This window comes from Diospyros lotus, chromosome 4, assembly GCF_014633365.1.
Source record: "Diospyros lotus cultivar Yz01 chromosome 4, ASM1463336v1, whole genome shotgun sequence".
Taxonomy (NCBI): domain Eukaryota; kingdom Viridiplantae; phylum Streptophyta; class Magnoliopsida; order Ericales; family Ebenaceae; genus Diospyros; species Diospyros lotus.
Genome location: NC_068341.1, coordinates 25,412,855 through 25,433,931, shown reverse-complemented (window position 1 = coordinate 25,433,931; position 21,077 = coordinate 25,412,855). Strand labels below are relative to the sequence as shown.

The 21,077-nt window shown below is 43.3% G+C and overlaps 1 protein-coding gene across 3 annotated transcripts; it reads right to left on the bottom strand.

The window, feature by feature from the left end:
- Window positions 1–16,425: 16,425 nt before the first annotated feature.
- Window positions 16,426–20,380, bottom strand: LOC127800829 (uncharacterized). 3 transcript variants are annotated; one of them, XM_052335671.1, is made up of 4 exons: window positions 19,734–20,380; window positions 18,234–19,616; window positions 17,479–18,143; window positions 16,426–17,378 (listed from the first exon to the last, which is right to left on the bottom strand). In XM_052335671.1, exons 2-4 carry the CDS (start codon window positions 19,114–19,116, stop codon window positions 16,536–16,538), a joined length of 2,391 nt encoding a protein of 796 aa, XP_052191631.1. In that variant the 5' UTR covers window positions 19,117–19,616; window positions 19,734–20,380; the 3' UTR covers window positions 16,426–16,535. The 3 variants fall into 3 exon arrangements, with proteins under 3 accessions (XP_052191631.1, XP_052191630.1, XP_052191629.1); XM_052335670.1 differs by having other exon boundaries at window positions 18,234–20,101; window positions 20,224–20,377; XM_052335669.1 differs by having other exon boundaries at window positions 18,234–20,380.
- Window positions 20,381–21,077: the final 697 nt, after the last annotated feature.

Below are 21,077 nucleotides of genomic sequence, written 5' to 3'. Positions count from 1 at the left end.
AAGGCGCCCAGAGCATTGATGGGGCTGTGCCTGAGGTCTGCGCAGAACGAACTGACCATGTCGGTCTAGGTCCCGAGCACTGTTTAAAGGAGGACTGAGTTTGGCTCGAGGTCCTATGTGCCTATCTGATACAAGACGTGGCTCGATAGGGCCGAGGTAGGCTTGAGGTGCCTAGAGCAATGATGGGGCTGTACCCAGGGTCCGCGTGGGGTGGACTAACCATGTCGGTCTGCGTCTCGAGCACGGTTTAAAGGAGAACTGAGTCTGGCTCGAGGTCCTGTACGCCTTTCTGATATAAGGCGACGCTCGATAAGGCTAAGGCAAGCTCCAGGTGCCTAGAGCAATGTCGGGCTGTGCCTAGGGTTTGCGCGGGGCGGACTGACCATGTTGGTTTGGGTCCTGAGCATGGTTTAAATGGGGATCGAGTCTATCTCGAGGTCTTGTATGCCTGTCTAATACAAGGCTTGGCCCGATAGGGCCAAGGCAGGCTCGAGGCACCTAGAGCATTGACCAGGCTGTGCCCGAGATCCACGCAGGGTGGACTAACCATGTCAGTCTGGGTCCTGAGCACGGTTTAAAGGATTGAGTCTGGCTCGAGGTCCTGTGCGCTTGTTTGATACATGAAGTGGCTCGATAGGGCCGAGGCGGGCTTGAGGCGCCTAGAGCAATGACGGGGTTGTGCGTGAGGTCTGCGAAGGGTGGACTAAGCATATCAGGTTAGGTCCCTAGCACGCTTTAAAGGAGCATCGAGTCTGGCTTGAGGTCCTATGCGCTTTTCTGATACAAGGCGTGGCTTTATAGGGACGAGGCGGGCTCGAGGCGCCTTAGGCAATGACGAGGCTGTGCCCGAGGTCCGTGTCGAGCAGACTGACCATGTCGGTCTGGGTCCCGAGCACGGTTTATAGGAGGACCGAATTTGGCTCGAGGTCATGTGCGCCTGTCTGATACAAGGCGTGGCTCGATAGGGTCGAGGTGGGCTCGAGGCGCCTAGAGCAATGATGAGGCTGTGCCTGAGGTTTGCACGGGGGGGATTGATTATGTCGGTTTAGGTCCTAAGCACGGTTTAAAGGAGGACAGAGTCTAGCTCAAGATCCTGTGCGCCTGTCTGATACAAGGCGTGGCTCGATAGGGCCGGCGCCTAGAGCAATGACGGGGTTATGCCCAAGGTCCGTGTTTGTACCTATATTTGAATTTGCTTAGTAAAATGTGGAGTTTTTGGCATACCTTGTTATTTTGGTCTACTTCGGTAGTGGCTTGTTTTAACAGTTATCTTTGTTTGGCGTATACACTAAGTGGGTCGAGGTTGTAGATGACTTGCTCTTGTATTTAATTGGTCAGTCAGGGCCGGGGTTATCTGAGTTGAGGTGATCTCGTGGTGATGGGGAAAAAATGGGATTATGTCGAGGTTTATTGGGGGGTGCCAAAAGAAAGTCCATGTTTCTTCTCTTTGTGTAGCTATGACAAGTAATAAGTGGAAGCAACCGTCTTTATTTAGTAAGGAATATTGTAACAGCGAGTCCCTATAAGAATGGGTGCCTAGTTGGGGTATGTCTTTGCTTCCCCACGCCTCTTGGCCTAGTAAAAGGCTTCTTCTTGGGTTCAACTAGGTGACGGGCTTTACTGCTAATACTGATCTGGTGCGATGTTTTTGTAATAGACAGTTTGCTCTAGGCGGGGGTCTGGTCCTTCGAGGTGGGGTTTTATTTCGGGTTGACATTAGTCATCTGCCGGTTGGTTTGGTTTCTCTAACTCTGCCATGTGCACATTGGGGTACGGGGCTTGGCTATTTGTTCTTTGGCTATTGTTCTTGGGAGTGTTGTTTTCCCTACTATCCTTACCGGGCTCGGGACTTCGATTCCTGAGATTGTCGTGGTAACATTGCCGAGCCTTTTTTTGATCGGTGTGAATGGCTCCGACCTTGGTGTCTGTTACTGGGAACTTCATGGCTATATGGGGAGTGGATACTACTGCGCCTAATTTGTTAAGAGAAGGGCGGTCGAGCATCATGTTGCATGGTGTTCTGCTGTCAATGACTATATATTGGATGCAGATTGTCTTGACGAGGGGAGCTATCCTAAATGAAGTTAGTAAGTAGATGTAGCCCTTGACGCTTACCTGTTCTCCTGAAATACCAATCAAGTTTTCGACAAATGGTCTTAGTTCCCTTTCGGGGATTCCCATCTTCTTTAGGGTTGGCAAGTATAACAAGTCAATTGAGCTGGCCTAGTCCATGAGGACCTTCTTTACTAAGAAATTCACGGTGACAACTGAGATTATCATGGGATCATCAAGGTTTTTGTCGATACCTTCGAAGTCCTCCTCCATGAAGGAGATTGCGGCATGGCAGGGAATTCTTTTTGGTTTCCTCCCGGTGCTGTTTATTGATATTATTGTCTGGAGGTGTTGTTTCCTCACTGAGCTTGATTCTCCTCCACTTGCGAAGCCTCCAAAGATGGTGTCAATGACCTCGACTATCGAGTTTCCAGGGGGCAGTCCAACATTTTGCCTGTTGCTTGCTTGGTGCTGCCTCTGAGGGTTGTGACTCATTTTCTTGTCTAGGTTGCCCTGCGGGGATCGCTTTCGGTCCGGTCTGTAAATGTATTGACGGAGATAGCCCTCCCTGACCAGCAGCTCTATTTGGTTCTTTAGGGCGACGCATTCTTCCGTCGTATGTCCAAACATACGGTGGTAATCACACTGCTTGCTAGTGTCGGTGTTACCACGAGGGGGCTGCTGCTCACTGATATCTGGAAGGGGAATGACCCTGGCATTGTAGACATCTCAAAAAATTCGGTCCTACCTTATTGTGAGGGGGTGTATGTGTTGTAGTGTAATTGAGGTGGCTCAAGGGCACGGGGTGGTTCCTTCCATCCTTTGTTGCGATCCCGATTTTCTTGGTTTCGGTAGGGGTCCCTTTTGTAGTTTTGTTGATAACTGGTAGGGGGTTCCGCCTAGGGGGTAGGGTGAGGCTGTACTTGCAACTCGGCTTCTTTACACCGAGCGACCGAGGCTTCTTCCATGTTGATGTACCTTGCCGCGCGCGTTCTGAGATCAGCTAGGGTGGCAGGGGGCTTTCGGGCCAGTGAATCAACGAAAAGACTTGTTCTTAATCCAGCCATAATGGCGTGTAAGGATACCACGGAGTTGTGATCCTTGATCTGAAGGGCTTCTTGAAAAAACCTGTTCATGAATGATCGAAGTGGCTCGTGCTCACCCTGTTTTAGGTTGATAAGATTAGTCGAGGTCTTATGATGGGCTCTGCTAGTGGAGAAATGAGTGATGCAGTGAGTGGCTACCTTGGAGAATTTGTGTATAGAATTCGACTCCAAGGACGAGAACCACAACATGAACGACTTTCTCAAGGTGCTGGAAAGGATCGGCACATGATCGGGTCCGAGCTTCTACTTATCAGCATGGTAGCGCTGAATGTGGTGAGATGATCCTGAGGGTCAATGGTGTCGTTATAAGGTTCCAAGATGTAGGGGGACAGAAGCCGTGGGTAAAGGGATGGTCATGATAAACTCGAAAAAAGGGTGACTGTGTGAGTACAAGGGTGCAGAGGGTGAGGGAATAAGGGTGTGGGTAACCTGGTTGTAACACCACGCCTCGCCGGGCGTGCCACTATAAGGGAATTCTTGGGATTTTTTTCCAAGTCTGTCACGTGCGGAGCCATGAGTACAATCTTCACATGCAGACGAAACACCCGTCGCATACAATGGACGGCACCCACGGTGATTTCAAGAACAATCTTCACATGCAGATGGAATCCCAGAAGCCTTAGTCTTGCCCATTTAGCTAACAAGATACATAAGCTTAAACTAAACGAGCCATAACATATGCAGCAGAAAATAATATCATAACACAAATATCGTGGCCAACCACGAGGTTCGTACATAGCAAGATACGTATTACAATGCTATAAAAGGATAATAATGCTATCATGCACCTGTCCATACATATACTAAAAATAAATACTAACGACCCAAAATGGTACATCGACTATCACTCCAAACTTTATTGACCCTCAACTGGCCACTTCTTTTCCCTTGCAACAGTCCTTGGCTGGAACGTAGAATGTTCCAGGGGCATAACTCAGATTAGATAATAAAACATCTGAGTGATGGCACGATACAGTCAATTGAATGCATGATAATACATGTACATGACATAAAAAAAAAATCACATGCAACATGTCTAACCTGAGAAATCTCCCTGGCATACTCAACCTCCTGTGGAAAATCCATTCCACACACCATTAGGGTTGACTTTGCCGCGACATACTTAATCCCCGAGTGCCCTATCGTGTCACCCGATCGCTGGGATTAACCTTGCCCCATTCTCAAGAAGACTCTACCCCAATAACAATAGCACAAAATTAAGACCTCGATGATATGAGAAAAACGCGTACCATGCACCGAATTTTCATAAATAAAATAATTGATGCATTATTCCAAATGAAAGACATGCATATGATGCCACAAATACCTAAGTAAAACACTTATACGATGTATCTCAAATTTCGGAGGGCATAACCACTCACCTAAAGTCACTACCCACACATCAAGACACTTTCAAACAATGGTAAGATTGGATTCGAACCTCTCACCTTAAAAATTGTGTAATCCTTCCTTCTAACAGTCAAGTCATCTCCTGATTACCATTATGACTATAGAAATTAATATTTCTATTTTTTCCATAATTTTCTCAATTTTCCTTATTTTTTTCAAACTTTTCTTTCCTTCGAAAATCCATAACAAATACCAATCACTTAGTTTCTCCAAATATGTTTGCATAAATATCCCTAAAATAATTTTACCAAAATAAAAAAATTAATTTCGAATTTTTCCCATACCTCATGTGCCAAGAGAGTGACTGAGAGTGGGATTCGCGCGTGCTGGTCACGCGCCTCGTCTTTTCTGGCAACGACGACTGTGGCCTTGCTCTGATGCTTGATCCGATCCTACCCTCTTGTAGCTCTCCTCAAGTTGGTCCTAGGGGTACCCTTTAATGGCCAAAAACGTCACCGAAACAGCCCCAAACGGGCGGTTGTAGGTCTCGACTCTAGCGGGGCCCGATTTTCCGGCCAACTCCCAAAACCCCTTGAAACCTACACCAAAATCTCCCAAATTCTCCAAAAAAACTCTCTAGCACTCAAGGAACAAAAGACCCTTATTCCCAAGGCTCGATTCATGTTGAAACACGGCCAATCTACTTCGATTTGTTTTGAAATCGTCGGCCATTCGAACCCTATTTATACCCAATTTCGACCGGTTCTTTGACCAATAGGAAGCTTTCCTACCTCCTAAGCTTCAAATATGATCATTAGAAGCCTTAAAATAAAACCAAATCGCGATGAAAATTTGATATTTCCACCCCCTAAACTTTGATAGGTATTGCATTAAACTTCCACCCCCTAAACTTTGATATTTCATGATTCTACCCCTTTCACACAAACCCTAGACTTTTCACTTATTCCATTAAACCCTTTAAGTTTTGATTGTATCAATACACCCTTGAAATTCTAGAAAAACCCTCTTTTTGACCACCCCCCATCAAATTCTAAATTCTACACTTTGGTCCGAACGCCCCTAATCGCATAATTTTGTCCCAAAACCTCTGTAAATCCCTTGGTTTTTGACATTCCACGACTCTTTAAGCATTTTTACCCTCCAAGTTTCATCTTGGTTTGGTCGCTTACCTTTTCATGCAAGTTTTGAATATTACACATTGGCCCGAAACTTTGATAAATTCCATTTTGACCCAATAACTTCCAAAAATACCTTTAATATTAATTATTGGGTATTACATCCTCCCTCTTTAAAAAGGAATTTCGTCCTCGAAATCATTCATTCTTACAATTAAATAAATGCGGATAAGATGTTTTCATTTCTTCTTCGCATTCCCAAGTGGCTTCTTCTTCATCATGATTTCTCCATAACACTTTTACCAATGGAATAACCTTGTTTCTTAAGACTTGATCCCTTTGATCTAAGATTTGAACTAGCTCTTCGGGGTAGGTTAGATCATTTCGTATCTCTATGGTCTCGTTTTGAAAAACCTGCGTAGGATCTGGCTTGTGTTTCCACAGTTGGGTTACGTGAAACACGTTGTGGATACCTGCTAGTTCTACTGGGAAGGCTACTCTGTAGGCTACTGGTCAAATTTTCTCCAAAATTTCATATGGATCGATATATCTTGGGCTTAGTTTTCCTTTTTTTTTCCCCCCCTCGAATCACTGTTTTGAATGGAGAGACTTTCAAATATACCTTATCACCTATTAGAAATTCCAAATTTCGTCTTCTCTGGTCAGTGTACGACTTATGACGACTTTGACTTGTTCTCATTCTTTCTTGAATTGTTTTAATCTTTTCAGTAGTGATCTGTACTATCTCGGGTCTAATCAATCCTATTTCCCCAGTCTCTACCCAGCAAAGTGGAGTTTTGCATTTTTGCCCATACAACGCCTCGTAAGGGCCCATTCCAATACTACTATGGTGCCCGCTGTTGTAGGCGAATTCTACTAGTGGTAGTTGCTTCTCCCAACTTCCTGGAAAATTTAAAATGCATGCCCTTAACATGTCCTCAAGTGTTTGAATTGTTCAGTTGGACTGTCCGTCGGTTTGGGGGTGATAAGTTGTGCTGAGCTTCAACTGTGTTCCCATACACTTGTGGAAACTTTCCCAAAATCTTGACGTAAATCGTGGGTCTCAATTTGACACTATGCTTGTAGGGATTCCATGTAATCGTACTTTTTCCTCAATGTATAGCTAAGCTAAAGCATGAGTTGGTTGCCCTATCTTAATAGGCAAGAATGTGCCAACTTGGTCAATTGATCCACTATCACCCAGATAACATCGTTTCCTTTGGGACTTCAAGGCAGATTGGTCACAAAGTCTATAGTGACGTGATCCCATTTCCACTCGGGGATGTCCAGAGGTTGCAACATTCCCCCTGGGTACTGATGCTCAATTTTGATACGTTGACAGGTATTGCATTGCGCCACATACTGTGCCACATCCTTTTTCATTCCTGGCCACCAATATCTTTCCCTAAGATCCTTATACATCTTTGTGGACCCTGGGTGGATGGTGTACCTAACTCGATGAGCTTCCCTTAAGATGATTTGCCTCAGGTCTTGATCTTTTGGCACGTACGTTCTCCCTTGGAATTGTAGCATACCACGTGGTAACTAAATTCAGTGCCTTTACTTAATCATTATTTTCTAACCACTAACTTCTTCTTGCATCTGTCTAAAGAGCTAACCTGATTTGATTCACCACATCAGGTTGAATTGTCAGATTTTCCATATGCCTTTTGATTGGTTTAGGCTTAACACTTACTATCTTGATTGGTTTAGGCTTAACACTTACTATCAGATGAATGAATTCCTCAATCATTTCCCACTCTCTAACCATCATGCTAGCCACAATTTTAAAGCTTCTTCTGCTAAGAGCGTCTGCAACTACATTTGCTTTCCTTGGATGGTAGGAGATGGTACAATCGTAATCTTTTAGGTACTCCATCCATCTTCGTTGATGCATATTTAGCTCCTTCTGAGAGAATATGTACTTTAGACTTTTGTGGTTTGTGAAAATCTCAAATTGTGCTCCGTAAAGATAATGTCTCCATAACTTTAAAGCATAAATTATGGCTGCTAACTCTAAGTCGTGAGTTGGGTAGTTCTGCTCGTGCCTCTTCAGTTGTTGGGATCCGTAAGCGATTACCTTTTCGTCTTGAATTAGAACACATCCCAAACCTATCCCAAAAGCATCACTATACACCACATACTTTCCTGACTCCGTTGGCATTGCTAGAATCGGTGCTGTAGTTAATCGTGCCTTAAGCTTTTGAAAACTTTGCGCACACTTTTCGTCTCATTCGAACTTGACTTTCTTTTGCATCAATCGGGTAAGTGGAATGGATATCTTCGAGAATCCTTTCACAAATCTTCTGTAGTATCCAGCTAGTCCAAGAAAACTTCAAATTTCATCGACGGTCTTAGGTGCTTGCCACTTTTGAACTGCTTCTATCTTTGCTGGATCGACAACTATACCTTCTGCAGAAATTATGTGTCCAAGAAAAGCTACCTGAGTAAGCCAAAATTCACATTTTGAAGACTTGGCGTACAACTTGTGGTGCTTTAGGGTTTGCATAACTATCCTCAAATGTTCCTCGTGTTCTCTCTCACTGGCAGAGTATATCAGGATATCATCTATGAACATTATTACGAACTTGTCCAAGTAGGGTCTAAAAGTTTGATTCATTAGATCCATGAATGCAGCAGGTGCATTGGTCAATCCAAACAGCATCACTAAATATTCGTAGTGACCATACCGCGATCGAAAAGTAGTCTTAGGTACGTCTTTTGCCTTGATCTTCATTTGATAGTACCCTGACCGAAGGTCTATCTTTGAAAATACCCTAGTTCCTTAAAGTTGGTCAAACAATTCCTCAATCCTAAGCAACGGGTATTTATTCTTTATGGTTACCTTGTTCAACTGTCACTAATCAATACACATCTGTAAGGTACCATCTTTCTTCTTTACAAACAGTATCGGAGCTCCCCAAGGTGATACACTTGGTCTAATGAATCCTTTGTCGGTCAAGCCCTGTAACTGTTCCTTCAATTCTCTCATCTCAGCTGGGGCCATCTTGTATGGAGGTATGGATATAGACTGCGTACCTGGTACAAGGTCTATCAAGAATTCAATCTCTCTATGAAGAGGTAATCCTAGTAAATCCTCGGGAAAAACCTCGGGGTATTCATTCATGACCCTAACTGATTCCAACTCGAGACTTTTCTTATTTGATTCAGGTTTGGATGATTGCAATGCTTGCAAAGTCACACCATGTTTTCTCTTACTCTTACTATTCTGGCCTTGGAACGTAATCCATAATGCTCTGCTAGGTTTGAGTAAGCTTACTGTCTTATTCTTGCAATCCACCTTAGCCTCATGTATCGATAGGAAATCCATTCCTATGATCATGTCGAAATCTTGTATATCTAGTATTGCTAAGTTTATCTTGAAACTTTCCCCTCCCATATTGAAAATACATCCCTGGAATCCTACTATTGTCTCTGGGGTTGAACCCATAGGCGTAGCTATTACCATTTCATAACCCAACTCTCTAGGTTCTAGCTTTAGACTTCCTATAGATGCATTCGAAACAAATGAATGCGTAGCACCCAGATCTATTAAAGCATGAACTAGAATATTCGAAAAGAACAGTGTACCTTCAATAACTGCAGGATCGGCCTTAGCATCCTCACAAATCAGATTCTACACTCGGCCTGGATGAACATTCTGTGCTCCTCCACTCGGCGGCTCCATCTTTTGCCTCTTTGGGCACTCTCGTGAGATATGCCCCGGTTGCCCGCAATTGTAGCACATCACCTTTCCCTGATACCTAACTTGGGGCGCTCCTTTGATCTTCGGGCAATTTCTTCTAATGTGGCATTCTTCATCGCATCCATAGCATTTTATAACGCATCTCTTCCTAGGATGTTTCTTCTTACATCGAGGGCATTTCCCCTCATCCTTAGGTTGAGCCGTTAAATTTCCCAGCTTACCGCCTTTACTCCCTTTTTTAGTCTTGATTATTTTCACCGGCGTCAAATTCTTCTCAATGGTTAGGGCTCGGTGCAACGCTTCTTTGTAGGTATCAATGTCCCACCCGCTTAAAACTTGTTGAAGACTTGCAACCCTAAAACAAACTTTTGTGCCTTCTGACTCTCGTCAGTTTCGTACATGGGTACGTATTTAATCAACTAAGTGAATCGGTTGTCGTATTGGTTCACAGATATTTCATCAATCTGCTTGAGCCTCATAAACTCCCAGATCATTTCTTCCTTCTAGCTCTTGGGGAAGTACTTAGCGTTAAACTCTTCCTTGAATCTTGCCCAAGTATACACTGGTGCATCCTCATCTTCTTCCACGCATTCTTGTTGAGACCTTATCATAGAGCGCTCGATAGATTGCCACCATCGACCTACTTCTTCCTCCAGGGTGTAGGTTACGCACCTTACTTTCTCCTTCTCGCTGCATTGAAGGTGTTGAAGTAATTTCTCTGTCTGCTCGAGCCAATACTCGACTAAGGTAGGATCATCGCCAATCCTACCCTTGAACACAAGGGGTCTCAAATGTCGGTACCGTTCCAGTGCCGTGGTCATGTGCCGAGTAGGTTCCTCCCTACTCACGTAAGTTAACATGTTCTCTGAAAATCTTTCCATTCGCCCAAAATGATCTTCACCAGAGCTTGATTCCTTGACATATCTCCTGTTTCCCCCAAGATGACTTTTACGGTCACCTTGGCTCTCGAGATTATCTTCTTCTCTCTTCCCACAATCATTGTTGATAGTATCTCGGGGCCTTCGTGTATTCACCATCTGAAGTGAACCACGGATATAAGTTATACTCAAGATAAACTCGTTTCTTAAAAGAGAGACAATCTTATTCCCTAAAGGTAAAAACACGAAACGTAACAGCATAACAAGAAAAGTAAACATAACATCTTATTATATTATATATATATTTTTTTCAGCTAATCCTTTGGCCTCCAGATCCATGGCTCTTTTATACCGATGTCCTTGTCTGACTCGATCAGGGGTCATTCTTTATCCTCATGGGAGTCCTCGTCAGTACTAAAGTCGAGGACGTCCTCTCTTTCTTTAGGTTCTACAGCAGCAGCTTCTTCCTCAACTTCCTCCTCCATAGCTTCTCCATAAAGGTCCGCATATTGTTCCCTCATCCTTGTGTAGAATTCGTGTAAGGATTCAAATACCCAATCCTGCCATACCCATTGAGCAAATGTCTTCCACTCCTTTACCATCTGGTTGATAAGAAAGTCAATCTGGTACTCCGGCAGATCTATCAATTGTTCGTAACTTGGAGGTACATCATCTATTATTTCTTCCATTGCATTCAAAAACACGACCACGTCTTCCTCTTGCAGGTTTTCACGAGCTTTGATCCTATGCGTCCAGTGTGACAATAGCACTTGATCCACCATTGCTTGCTGATAACACACAAATTTTACTTAGAAACCTCGAACATGTGTTTCCTAAAGTATCCATATCATTTCTTTCTAAGTTCCGAATATCTCTTAGAATCCATAACCCTATTCTAAGTTTTTGTTCAATAGTTCTAACCATGCTAAGTTCCATAACCTAGCCTAACCATCCTAGGGTTTTAACCTAGGGCTCTGATACCAATTGTAACACCCCACCTTGCCGGGCATGCCACTATAAGGGAATTCCTGGGATTTTTTTTTCCAAGTCTGTCACGCGCGACGCCATGAGTACAATTTTCACATGCAGACGAAACACTCGTCACATACAATGGCCGGCACCTACAGTGATTTCAAGAACAATCTTCACATGCAGATGGAATCCCAGAAGCCCCAATCTTACCTATTTAGCTAACAAGATACATAAGCTTAAACTAAATGAGCCATAACATACGCAGCGAAAAATAATATCATAACATCAAATATCGTGGCCTACCACGGGGTTCATACATAGCAAGATACGTATTACAATGCTACAAAAGGATAATAACGCTATCATGCGCCCGTCCATACATATACTAAAAATGAATACTAATGACCCAAAAATGGTACATCAGCTATCACTCCAAACTCCATTGACCCTCAACTGGCCACTTCTTTGCCCTTGTAGTAGTCCCTGGCTGGAATATAGAATGTTCTAGGGGTATAACCCAGATTAGATGATAAAACATCTAAGTGATGGCACGATACAGTCTACTAAATGCATGAATAACACATGTATATGACATAAAGACAAATATCACATGCAACATGTCTAACTTGAGAAATCTCCCTGGCATACTCAATCTCTCGTGGAAAATCCATTCCAGACACCATTGGGGTTGACCTTGCAGCGACATACTTAATCCCCGAGTGCCCTACCGTGTCACCCGATCGCTAGGATTAACCTTGCCCCATTCTCAAGAAGATCCCACCCTGATAACAGTAGCACAAAATTAAGACCTTGATGATATGAGAAAAATGCATACCATGCACCGAATTTTCATAAATAAAACAATTGATGTATTATTCCAAATGAACGACATGCATATGATGCCACAAGTACCTAAGTAAAACACCCATACGATGTATCTCAAATTTCGGAGGGAAAAACCACTCACCTGAAGTCACTACCCACACATTAAGACACTTTCAAACAATGGTAAGACTAGATTCGAACCTCTCACCTTAATTCGAAAAAAGCTTATTTTTGCCTCAAAAAGCATGTCACACCTCAAAAATCGTGTAATCCTTCCTTCTAACAATCAATTTGTCTCCTGATTACCATTATGACTATAGAAATTAATATTTCTATTTTCCCCATAAATTCCTCAATTTTCCTTATTTTTTTCTATTTTTTTCAAACCTTTCTTTCCTTCAAAAATCCATAACAAAGACCAAACACCTAGTTTCTCCAAATATTTTTGCATAAATATCCCTAAAATAATTTTACCAAAATAAAAAAATTAATTTCAAATTTTTCCCATACCTCACGTGCCCTCATGCGCTAAGAGAGTGACTGAGAGTGGGATCCGCGCGTGCTGGTCACGCGCCTCGTCTTCTCCAACGACGGTGATTGTGACCTTGCTCCGATGCTTGATCCGATCCTACCCTCTTGTAGCTCTCCTCAAGTCGGTCCTAGGGGTACCCTTTGATGGCCGAAAACGTCACCGAAAAAGCCCCAAATGGGCGATTGCGGGTCTTGGCTCCGGCGAGGCCCGGTTTTCTGACTAACTCCCAAAACCCCTTGAAACCTACACCAAATGCTCCCAAATTCTCTAGAAACACTCCCTAGCACTCAAGGAACAAAAGCCCCTTACCCCCAAGGCTCGATTCTTGCTAAAACATGGCCAATCCACTTCGATTTGTTTTGAAACCCTCGACCATTCGAACCCTATTTATACCCCATTTTGTCTAGTTCTTCAACCAATAGGAAGCTTTCCTACCTCCTAAGCTTCAAATATGATCATTAGAAGCCTCAAAATCAAACCAAATTGTGATGAAATTGCTTCGAAATTTTTGGCCAAATTTGCATTTTCTTTAAAAATGAATTCCCACCAATATACCATAGATCTCGGCCAATGGCTAGGTTCATTTGAACCATCATGGCTTGGAGATCATTCTGATGTCCCTTGCGAGTTCCGACAACAACTGCCGCAAAGTTAGCAGATGATTTGCAGGTTTCACACCCAACTTTCGTTAATTGCACTTCCACCCCCAAACTTTGATATTTCATGATTCTGCCATTTCACTCAAACCCTAGACTTTTCACTTATTCCATTAAACCCCTCATGTTTAGAATGTATCAATACACCCTTGAAAGTCTAGAAAAACCCTCTTTTTGACCACCCTCCATCAAATTCTAAATTCTACACTTTGGTCTGAATGCCTCTAATCGCGTAATTTTGTCCCAAAACCTCTGTAAATCCCTTGGTTTTTGACATTCCACGACTCTTTAAGCATTTTTACCCTCCAAGTTTCCTCTTGGTTTGGTCGCTTGCCTTTTCGTGCAAGTTTTGAATATTACACATTAGCCCGAAACTTTGATAAATTCCACTTTGACCTAATAACTTCCAAAAATACCTTTGATATTAATTACTGGGTATTACACTGGTGGTGTTGGTGACGACTGTCTTCTACATCACAATCAGTTTGTTCGTTGGGTTGGTCACGCTGCTAGTTTTGGGTTAATTTGGCAACTCGATTTTGTAGTTGTTGGACTATCTAGAGAAGGACTTCTATGACAACTGGATTTTGTGGGGGATGATCGGGGTTATTTGGCTCTTGGGCAGGGTCGCTTTTGGTCCTTACCATGGTGTGGCAACGAGGCGGTTGGTTTGAAAGGCTTTAGTGAACTTATAGGGTAGGTAAGTTTTACCGAGCTTCACAGTGGGTGCCAAATGTTCCTTCTTGACCAACAAAGGATGATCGAAGGCGAGGCGCAGTCTCTGGCAACGGGTCCGTCCTGGGGGTGGCTGGCATCTGTAAGCCCTCCGATGCTCAAGTGAGTAAGAGAGTAATGAGAGACAGCATACTAGTAGGTCAGAGGTTAGAACATACCTTGACTCTGAAGAGAGCTGGTTGATATAGGAAGAGGAGATGTCCTCCTGCATGCATGTGTTGTGTGTTTGCAGGTGATGGGACTAGCTATTCGGCGCCGGTGGAGGTTCCAAGGTGGTAGTAATACATTTCTTGTATTTTTTGGCTTGGGTAGCTAGAGAGCCTACTCGTCTAAGTAGGAGGTTTATAAATTCCTAGCAGTTAATGCTAGAGGGCCTATCGATTTTGGTAGGAGGATTAGCGGATTGGTTTACAAAATCTTTAATGAGAAGCTAAGGTAGTGAATTAGTCTTGGTTTAACCCGAACCACAACAAAGCCTTCGTGTACTTCTCTTGTTTGTATTATTTGGTTTGTTTATCATTGTAAGCATTTCAATATCCTCACTTGCATTAGATTATTATTTGTTTTAAAAAAAGTTTTTAAGTTTTCAAGCTAATTTTTAAATAACCCAATTCACCCCCCTTCTTGGGTATGTGCTATAGAATTTTAAACCTATCAAATTGCACATGAAGATTCTGAAAATTAAACCAAGTATTCGGATATATTGTAGGATATTTGGATATGTGGGCTTTGTGGTTCTCTCTAGCATCCGGATGTGGCTTCCCTTGAATCACTCTTGTATTCGGATATCTCCTTGGCATATTCGGATATGTTGCTTTGGTTTCTCCTTGCATCCAAATATCTGCTCTTCACATTCGAATGGGCTACCTTATATTCCTTCCTTATTGTATCCGGATCACTTCCCAGCATATCTGAATAGCTTGGTTTCTTCATGGCATCCAGATGTCTTCTCATCAATTTGAATAATTCCCTACAAAGCAGATATAAGTGATAATTTATCTCATTTATGTAATGGAAATGGAGAAAAAATATGATAAAATTCAACATTTTTAACCACTAATCAATGCTGCAGCAGCCATTTTTCCTTACGAGCCATTTGAACAGAGAGATGGGTTTGGAAGAGGTGAATCAATGGGGGGGATCTGTTGCCTTCCATTGAGTGGGCCTTTGCAAACGTCCGACGACCACAAATCAACCTTTCATCTACATCGACCACTATGCTCCGGTCGTCTTCTTCATCACATTCCCTGCAACGCGACCGTTGACAACACCGAGATCTGTCGCCACCAATCAATGTTCTCCACCTATTCGCGGCCGTCGATCGACCTGCTCGCCATCATCACCGATCTCCTTCACCATTGGTGTTGCTTCCAACTTCCTGCTCACCGTCCATCCTTGCTTCTGTCTGCCATTGAAGCAACCATTCTAAGCACACCCAGATCTAGCCCAGATTCAACCCGGCCCGACCCAATTTATCCATAGTTCTAACCCAAATCTTACCCAATTTCCCGTTTTGCTGACGTGCCTATTATTAAACACGTCAGGACGCCACATCAACTGCCATGTAAGTTAAGACACACGCTTGCTGGATTGAGGATAAAATTAAAACAAAAGTGAAAGTTCGATGAACAAATTGAAACAAAGGTCAAAACTAAATAAAATTAAAAATTGATCCTAAGTTCAATATATATTAATCTATTCGGCCCAATAAAAAATTAGTAACAGATTATTAATCTTTTTAACCATGTAATCTGTTACAAGCATCACATTTAATAGATGTTCAACTAACATCTATCCACATGTCTACTATCTACATATCTTACAATATAACATGTGACTCACCATCTATCATCATTAACATCTCATGCTAATCAATGATAGTAACTCATGTGCTGGTCTATAATCAATTAATCATATTCCTTTGTGATAAATCTAAAGATAGAGAATCACTTTATGAAAGCTCAAACTAAAAATCTTTGTCAAATATTTTTAATAAGTTAAAAATAAGATTTTTATTAGGATATCTAATAACTCATTTATATATGAAATGAGAGTTATAAAGCAATATATGATCATTTATTAATATATAAGAATACATCATTAATCCCTATTACAGATACTAGATGTCATCTAAATTTAATATTATGACACTAACACTAACATTAACATGCTAATAATCAAAATTCGTTAAGAAATCCACGGATCCTTGTGGTGCACACACGGAGGCTTGCTCTTTCAAGCCAAGGACTTACTATGAGCACATAAAGATGAACAACACAGTTGCAAAATCTGACAGGACCAATTCACCCAAAGAACTAGGGAGAGACCAAGGAATCTTCCTAAATGCACGTACAACATCAATAAAGACTTTTTCCAGACCAATTCTCCCGGAGGATTGGGGAGCAACCTTCATAAACATACATACGACATCAACATCACAAGAAAAGTGAAGCAAGCAAAGCAAAAAGATAGCCATGTCGTCAAACAACAAAATCATTACAAAAAGAAAGTTCTACAATGATGAAATCATTACAGCGAAAAAGTATTTGTACAACACAATACAAAACCAAAAAGGAATAAAGATGGCTCAGGGATCAATCGTATCGTTGGAAGGATCTGCAACTGGAAGAGGAGAAAGAGCCAAGGCTACAGAGAAAGGAGTCGGGTCATCAGTTACATTAATATCTAAACCTGAGAGGGCACCAATCTGCTCTGGAGCCCCTGGACCACCTTCATACGGCTCCCAAGGACCTGTCAAATTCTCCAAATTATCTACTAAAGAAGAGGTGAGATAAGTGTTGGGGCTCTCAGCACCTGGCTCATATTTACGCCAATCCAGAGAATCTGCGTTCTCAGTAACCTCAGAAGAAAAGATCAAATCATCAAAGGACTCACCAGGCCTCTTCGACTCGAGGAAAGAGCGTGCCAAATAAAAACCAAGCTTCACAAAACCACCAGCATATTCTTCTTTCCTCTCAAAACAGTCGCGAGAGAGACGATACTCTCTAACCGCCCTGGCCCTAATCCGAGCACTATCTTTTTCCTGTTGTTGTCGAGAAGCCTCGAGCTCCCTCTGAAGGTCCTCCTCCCGTGCCCGACTCAAAGCAAATTGTTGATCTGTCTTTGAACGAAGAGCAGAGCAAACTTGGTTAAGCATCTCAACCTCATGCTCCAGGGTGCTAACTTGATCGGCATAAGCAACATCTCGATCAGCATAGGTAGACTCAATCTGAGCAAGTTGCTCGCGAAGCCCTTGACATATCTCACGAAGGGACTCCCTCTCTTGTCGGGCCTCACGAACAGATTGATCCAAGTGTTGTGATTGCTCATCCCATCTTTCTTGTTCCTTAAGCCAGTAGTTCATTCGTTCCTCCATAAATTGGTGATAAGCTCGACATCGAGCATTCGCTACCACCATGCGTTGCACCCCCTGAACAGAGAGAAAAATAGCATAAGAGTAAGGAAAAAAAAGAAAAAAGAAAAAAGAAAAAAGAAAGAAACAACGAAGTAAGAAGAGTGAAAGAACTTACATGGATTACTTCACGTTCTGGACTGTCCAAAAAGTCAGGAAAATTAAGTGCAAACATGTCCTGCTCGTCTGGAGGAAGAATGGTAGAATAAATGAGACGAGCACCTATCCCAGGGTCCCTCACAGAATCTGTATCAATCACACCGGGACACACCTGAAAGTGGTCACCTCTCAAGTGTCGACCATCCTCTAGACAAACAGGACGAGACTGCACTAGCGGGACATCAGGAAAGATAGGTGTATGTTTGCCCTCCAATGCAAGTACTCGACGATCCTTGCGAAAAGGCAAACCCGACATGTTACATTCAGCATGAGTCTCGCGAGGGTGCTCACGAGACGAACTAGAAGGGTTGGCCTCGATCATCGCAACATCTTGGGAACATTGGGAACCAGAATGGCAGTGAGATTTAACAATATGGGGCATTGGGGAGCCTGAGACATCCGTCGGTGGAGCTGGAGAAGAGTGTGGTAACTGGAACAAAGGGAGAGGAGAGAGTAGAGGCAGGGTCTCTTGAGAAGGAGCCTCGGAAACAGGCAGAGTAGCAATTATCTCTCGAGAAGGTTGAGGTCGCTTACTAGGACCCTCACCTTCAGCTTGCTGAGGCCTTCTCGAGCTTGCACTTGCTTTCTTCTTCCTCCTAATTGCATCACCCAATCGACCCATCTCTATAAAACATACACAAAAACTAGTGAGAATCAGCCAAAAGACAAAAACAAAAGAAGTTACAATCATAGCAAAATCAAGAATAAAAGTACCCTTGGAAGAAACTTGCTCCCTATAGGGGGTGGATGTGTGTGAATGGGACTCCTCTTGAAATTCAGTCCTTCCTTCCCTCCACTCATCTTTTAAAGGATGAGCATCATCGGGACCATCATCATTATTGGGAGACCTAATCACAGATGCATCATGAGAAATGCCATAAGGACCAACCAAATTGCCTGATGGGGCACCCCAGCCCGCAGCAGCGATATTTTCCTGTGTCATGATATCTCGAATAAAAATTGGACCTAAAGCAACTAGTTTCTGAATTGCAGCATCATAATCAGCTCGGATAGCCATAGGACGAGGGTATTTGACGGCGTGTTTCTTACGATCAGGATCCAAACACCACTGACGAGGAGCCATGAAATCATTGGATGGCATTAGCGCAAACCACCTACTTTCAAAGCTATCAACTTTACTTGGAGAGTCAACAAACAACTTCTCTACTCCAGAGACTCGCTGGAAGGAGTAAAAATTAACGCGTTGGTCTACCCCTCTGAGGCTATAAAAACAACTAAAAAGTTCGGAGGACGCCATTACCCCTCTTTGTTGACACAAAATAGAAAAGGCGACTAATATTAACCATCCGTTAGGATGAATTTGAGCAGGGGCAAGATGGAAGTCTCGTAAAAACTTTTCACCAAAGCTGGACAATGGAAATCTAAGTCCTGCTGACAAAGAAGCTTCATATACAGCTATCCACCCTCCTTCAACAAAGGCAGCACATCCCTCCCGTTGAGAAGGCAATCTCATCTTATAATCTTGGGGAAAGGAAAACGACGACGCAATCCTCACGAGATCACTTTTCCCCAAACGAGAAGCTTTGCCATAAATTCTATTTTGTTGAGGAGGAGGGACTTCTCTAGCGACATTCATGATGACTTAAGAAAAAAGAAGTAAGACTACTTGAACAAGACTTGGAAAAATACCTTCCGGAGGACCCAAACGTCAAGGGAAAGTGGAAATTCGAAGACAAAACTTTTCCAGAAGACAGAACGGTGAAACGCAACTACCGGGATCCCGAAAATTAATTTCCAGCAGACCAACTGCCGTGACCAAATACGACCTCCGGAAAGATGATTTGAGAAGAGTCACCAACGATCAAGCTCCGGGAGATCGAATATGAAGCACCGGGAGACCGACGGCGGGGAGGTCCGTGGGAGACCGTCGGCGGAGTCAGCGGCAGATCGACGCGGCAGCATCGAACAGATAGGAGGAAATGGCAAACGACGAAGTCGGATCCGAAGGAATATCTCTCCGGGAAACTGACCTAACAAATTCCCGGAGGCAAAAAGTTTTCCGAGGACTGAATTTAAACTTCCGAGAGGCTGACAACAAACACCTCAAGGAGACCGTCGATGAAAACCGCTGAGAAACTGAAGAACGGAAATGACTGAGAAACTGACGGAAAAAAGCAGAGCTGGATGATCAAACTCCAGGAAAACCAACGAGCGACCGACGGCAGGTATGAAAAATCAAAGGAGTAAACTCACCGAGAAACCAGAAAATCAAAATCGGGAAAGAAGGAATCGACTACAGGAAAGCGAAACAGTTCTCCTGGAGACTGAAATCACGCCGCCGGAGACTGATGTCGCAAGCACAAAGACGCTGTGAAGTCCTCCGGAGGACCGGAAATTGTTCCTGTGATACCGCAAAAATGGCTTCTTGAAGACCGAAAAAATCTGGAAGTATGCAGAAGAAGCTTCAAAGAGTAAAGTTATCCACAGAGAGCACAAAAGTGAATGGTAAAAAGGATTACCCCCTTTTATATGGTAGGGTTCACATACAGAGGACTCCGGGAAGATTAACAATTCAAGGAAAATACACTGGAAAACGTCTTTGAAAAAATCTACTCTTTTCTCTGAAAAACAAAGTAGAGAGATTGATTAGTCAGAGTAGAAAGACCAAAAAAGTCTCAAATAATTAAAGGAATTAAAATATATAAAATTCCTGGACAAAACCAGAAAACCAAGGGACCATTACTGTGTTCTGGAGGCTGGCCACAATCCGCTGGGAGACCATAAAATCGAAACCTTGGGAGACCATTATCGCCTCCCGTAAATCAATGCCTGTAGACTGTCTTATAGTAGAAGGCTGGGAAATCAATAGGTTTCTCGGAGACCCCCCATACCAGGGGATTATTTATGCTCCTAATGACGTCGCCTCCAAAAATAAATGAACAAAGTGAATTATAAAAAATAAATAAATAAAATAATAAGCGACACAACGTGGTGACAAAAACACCCGCATGTATGGCCGCAACTCGCCACACAATTGCTATGGCACCTCTGCATGCACTCGCATGCCTCAGCGCGTGCCCAAGCCTACATATTCGTGCACAGTCACGCTGCCCAACACGCACATGCGGCCAAGTGCCCACTCACGCGTCCGCACCCCAGGTGACCCTTACCTAGGGGCACTAGGCACCCCCGAGTGACCTCACCCGGGGGTGCCATTTGCTGCCTTACATGGCCCAGTGCGGCCACAAGCGCGCCCGCGCTCATTCTAGTGCCTGCACCTCCAAGTGACCCTTACCTGAGAGTTTCCTATTCCTGTACCCCCTCGTGACCTCGCTTAGGGGTGCCATAGGCTCGCCCTCATGCCCACGCTTGCGAGCCATGTGCCATCACCTCGACGAGACGCGGTCAAAACTACCTTCAACTCACTTGCTGAGAAAATCAGGCCACCTAACACATGGATGCCCCTCTCATCCCTATAAATAGGAGGTCACTTCCCCTCATTCGTCACACAACCTCTCACACTCATATTTACTATTTACCTTCAAGCATTTCACTTCTACGAGAGTCTGACTTAAGCATCGGAGAGTCTACGCGGGG

Coding starts and splice junctions, on each gene's coding strand:
- LOC127800829 (XM_052335669.1), bottom strand. CDS start 19,116: ATGAATGTCGCTAGAGAAGTCCCTCCTCCTCAACAAAATAGAATTTAT. Junction 18,144..18,233: donor GGAGCAAGTTTCTTCCAAGG/GTACTTTTATTC, acceptor TATGTTTTATAG/AGATGGGTCGATTGGGTGAT. Junction 17,379..17,478: donor CAGAACGTGAAGTAATCCAT/GTAAGTTCTTTC, acceptor CTCTCTGTTCAG/GGGGTGCAACGCATGGTGGT.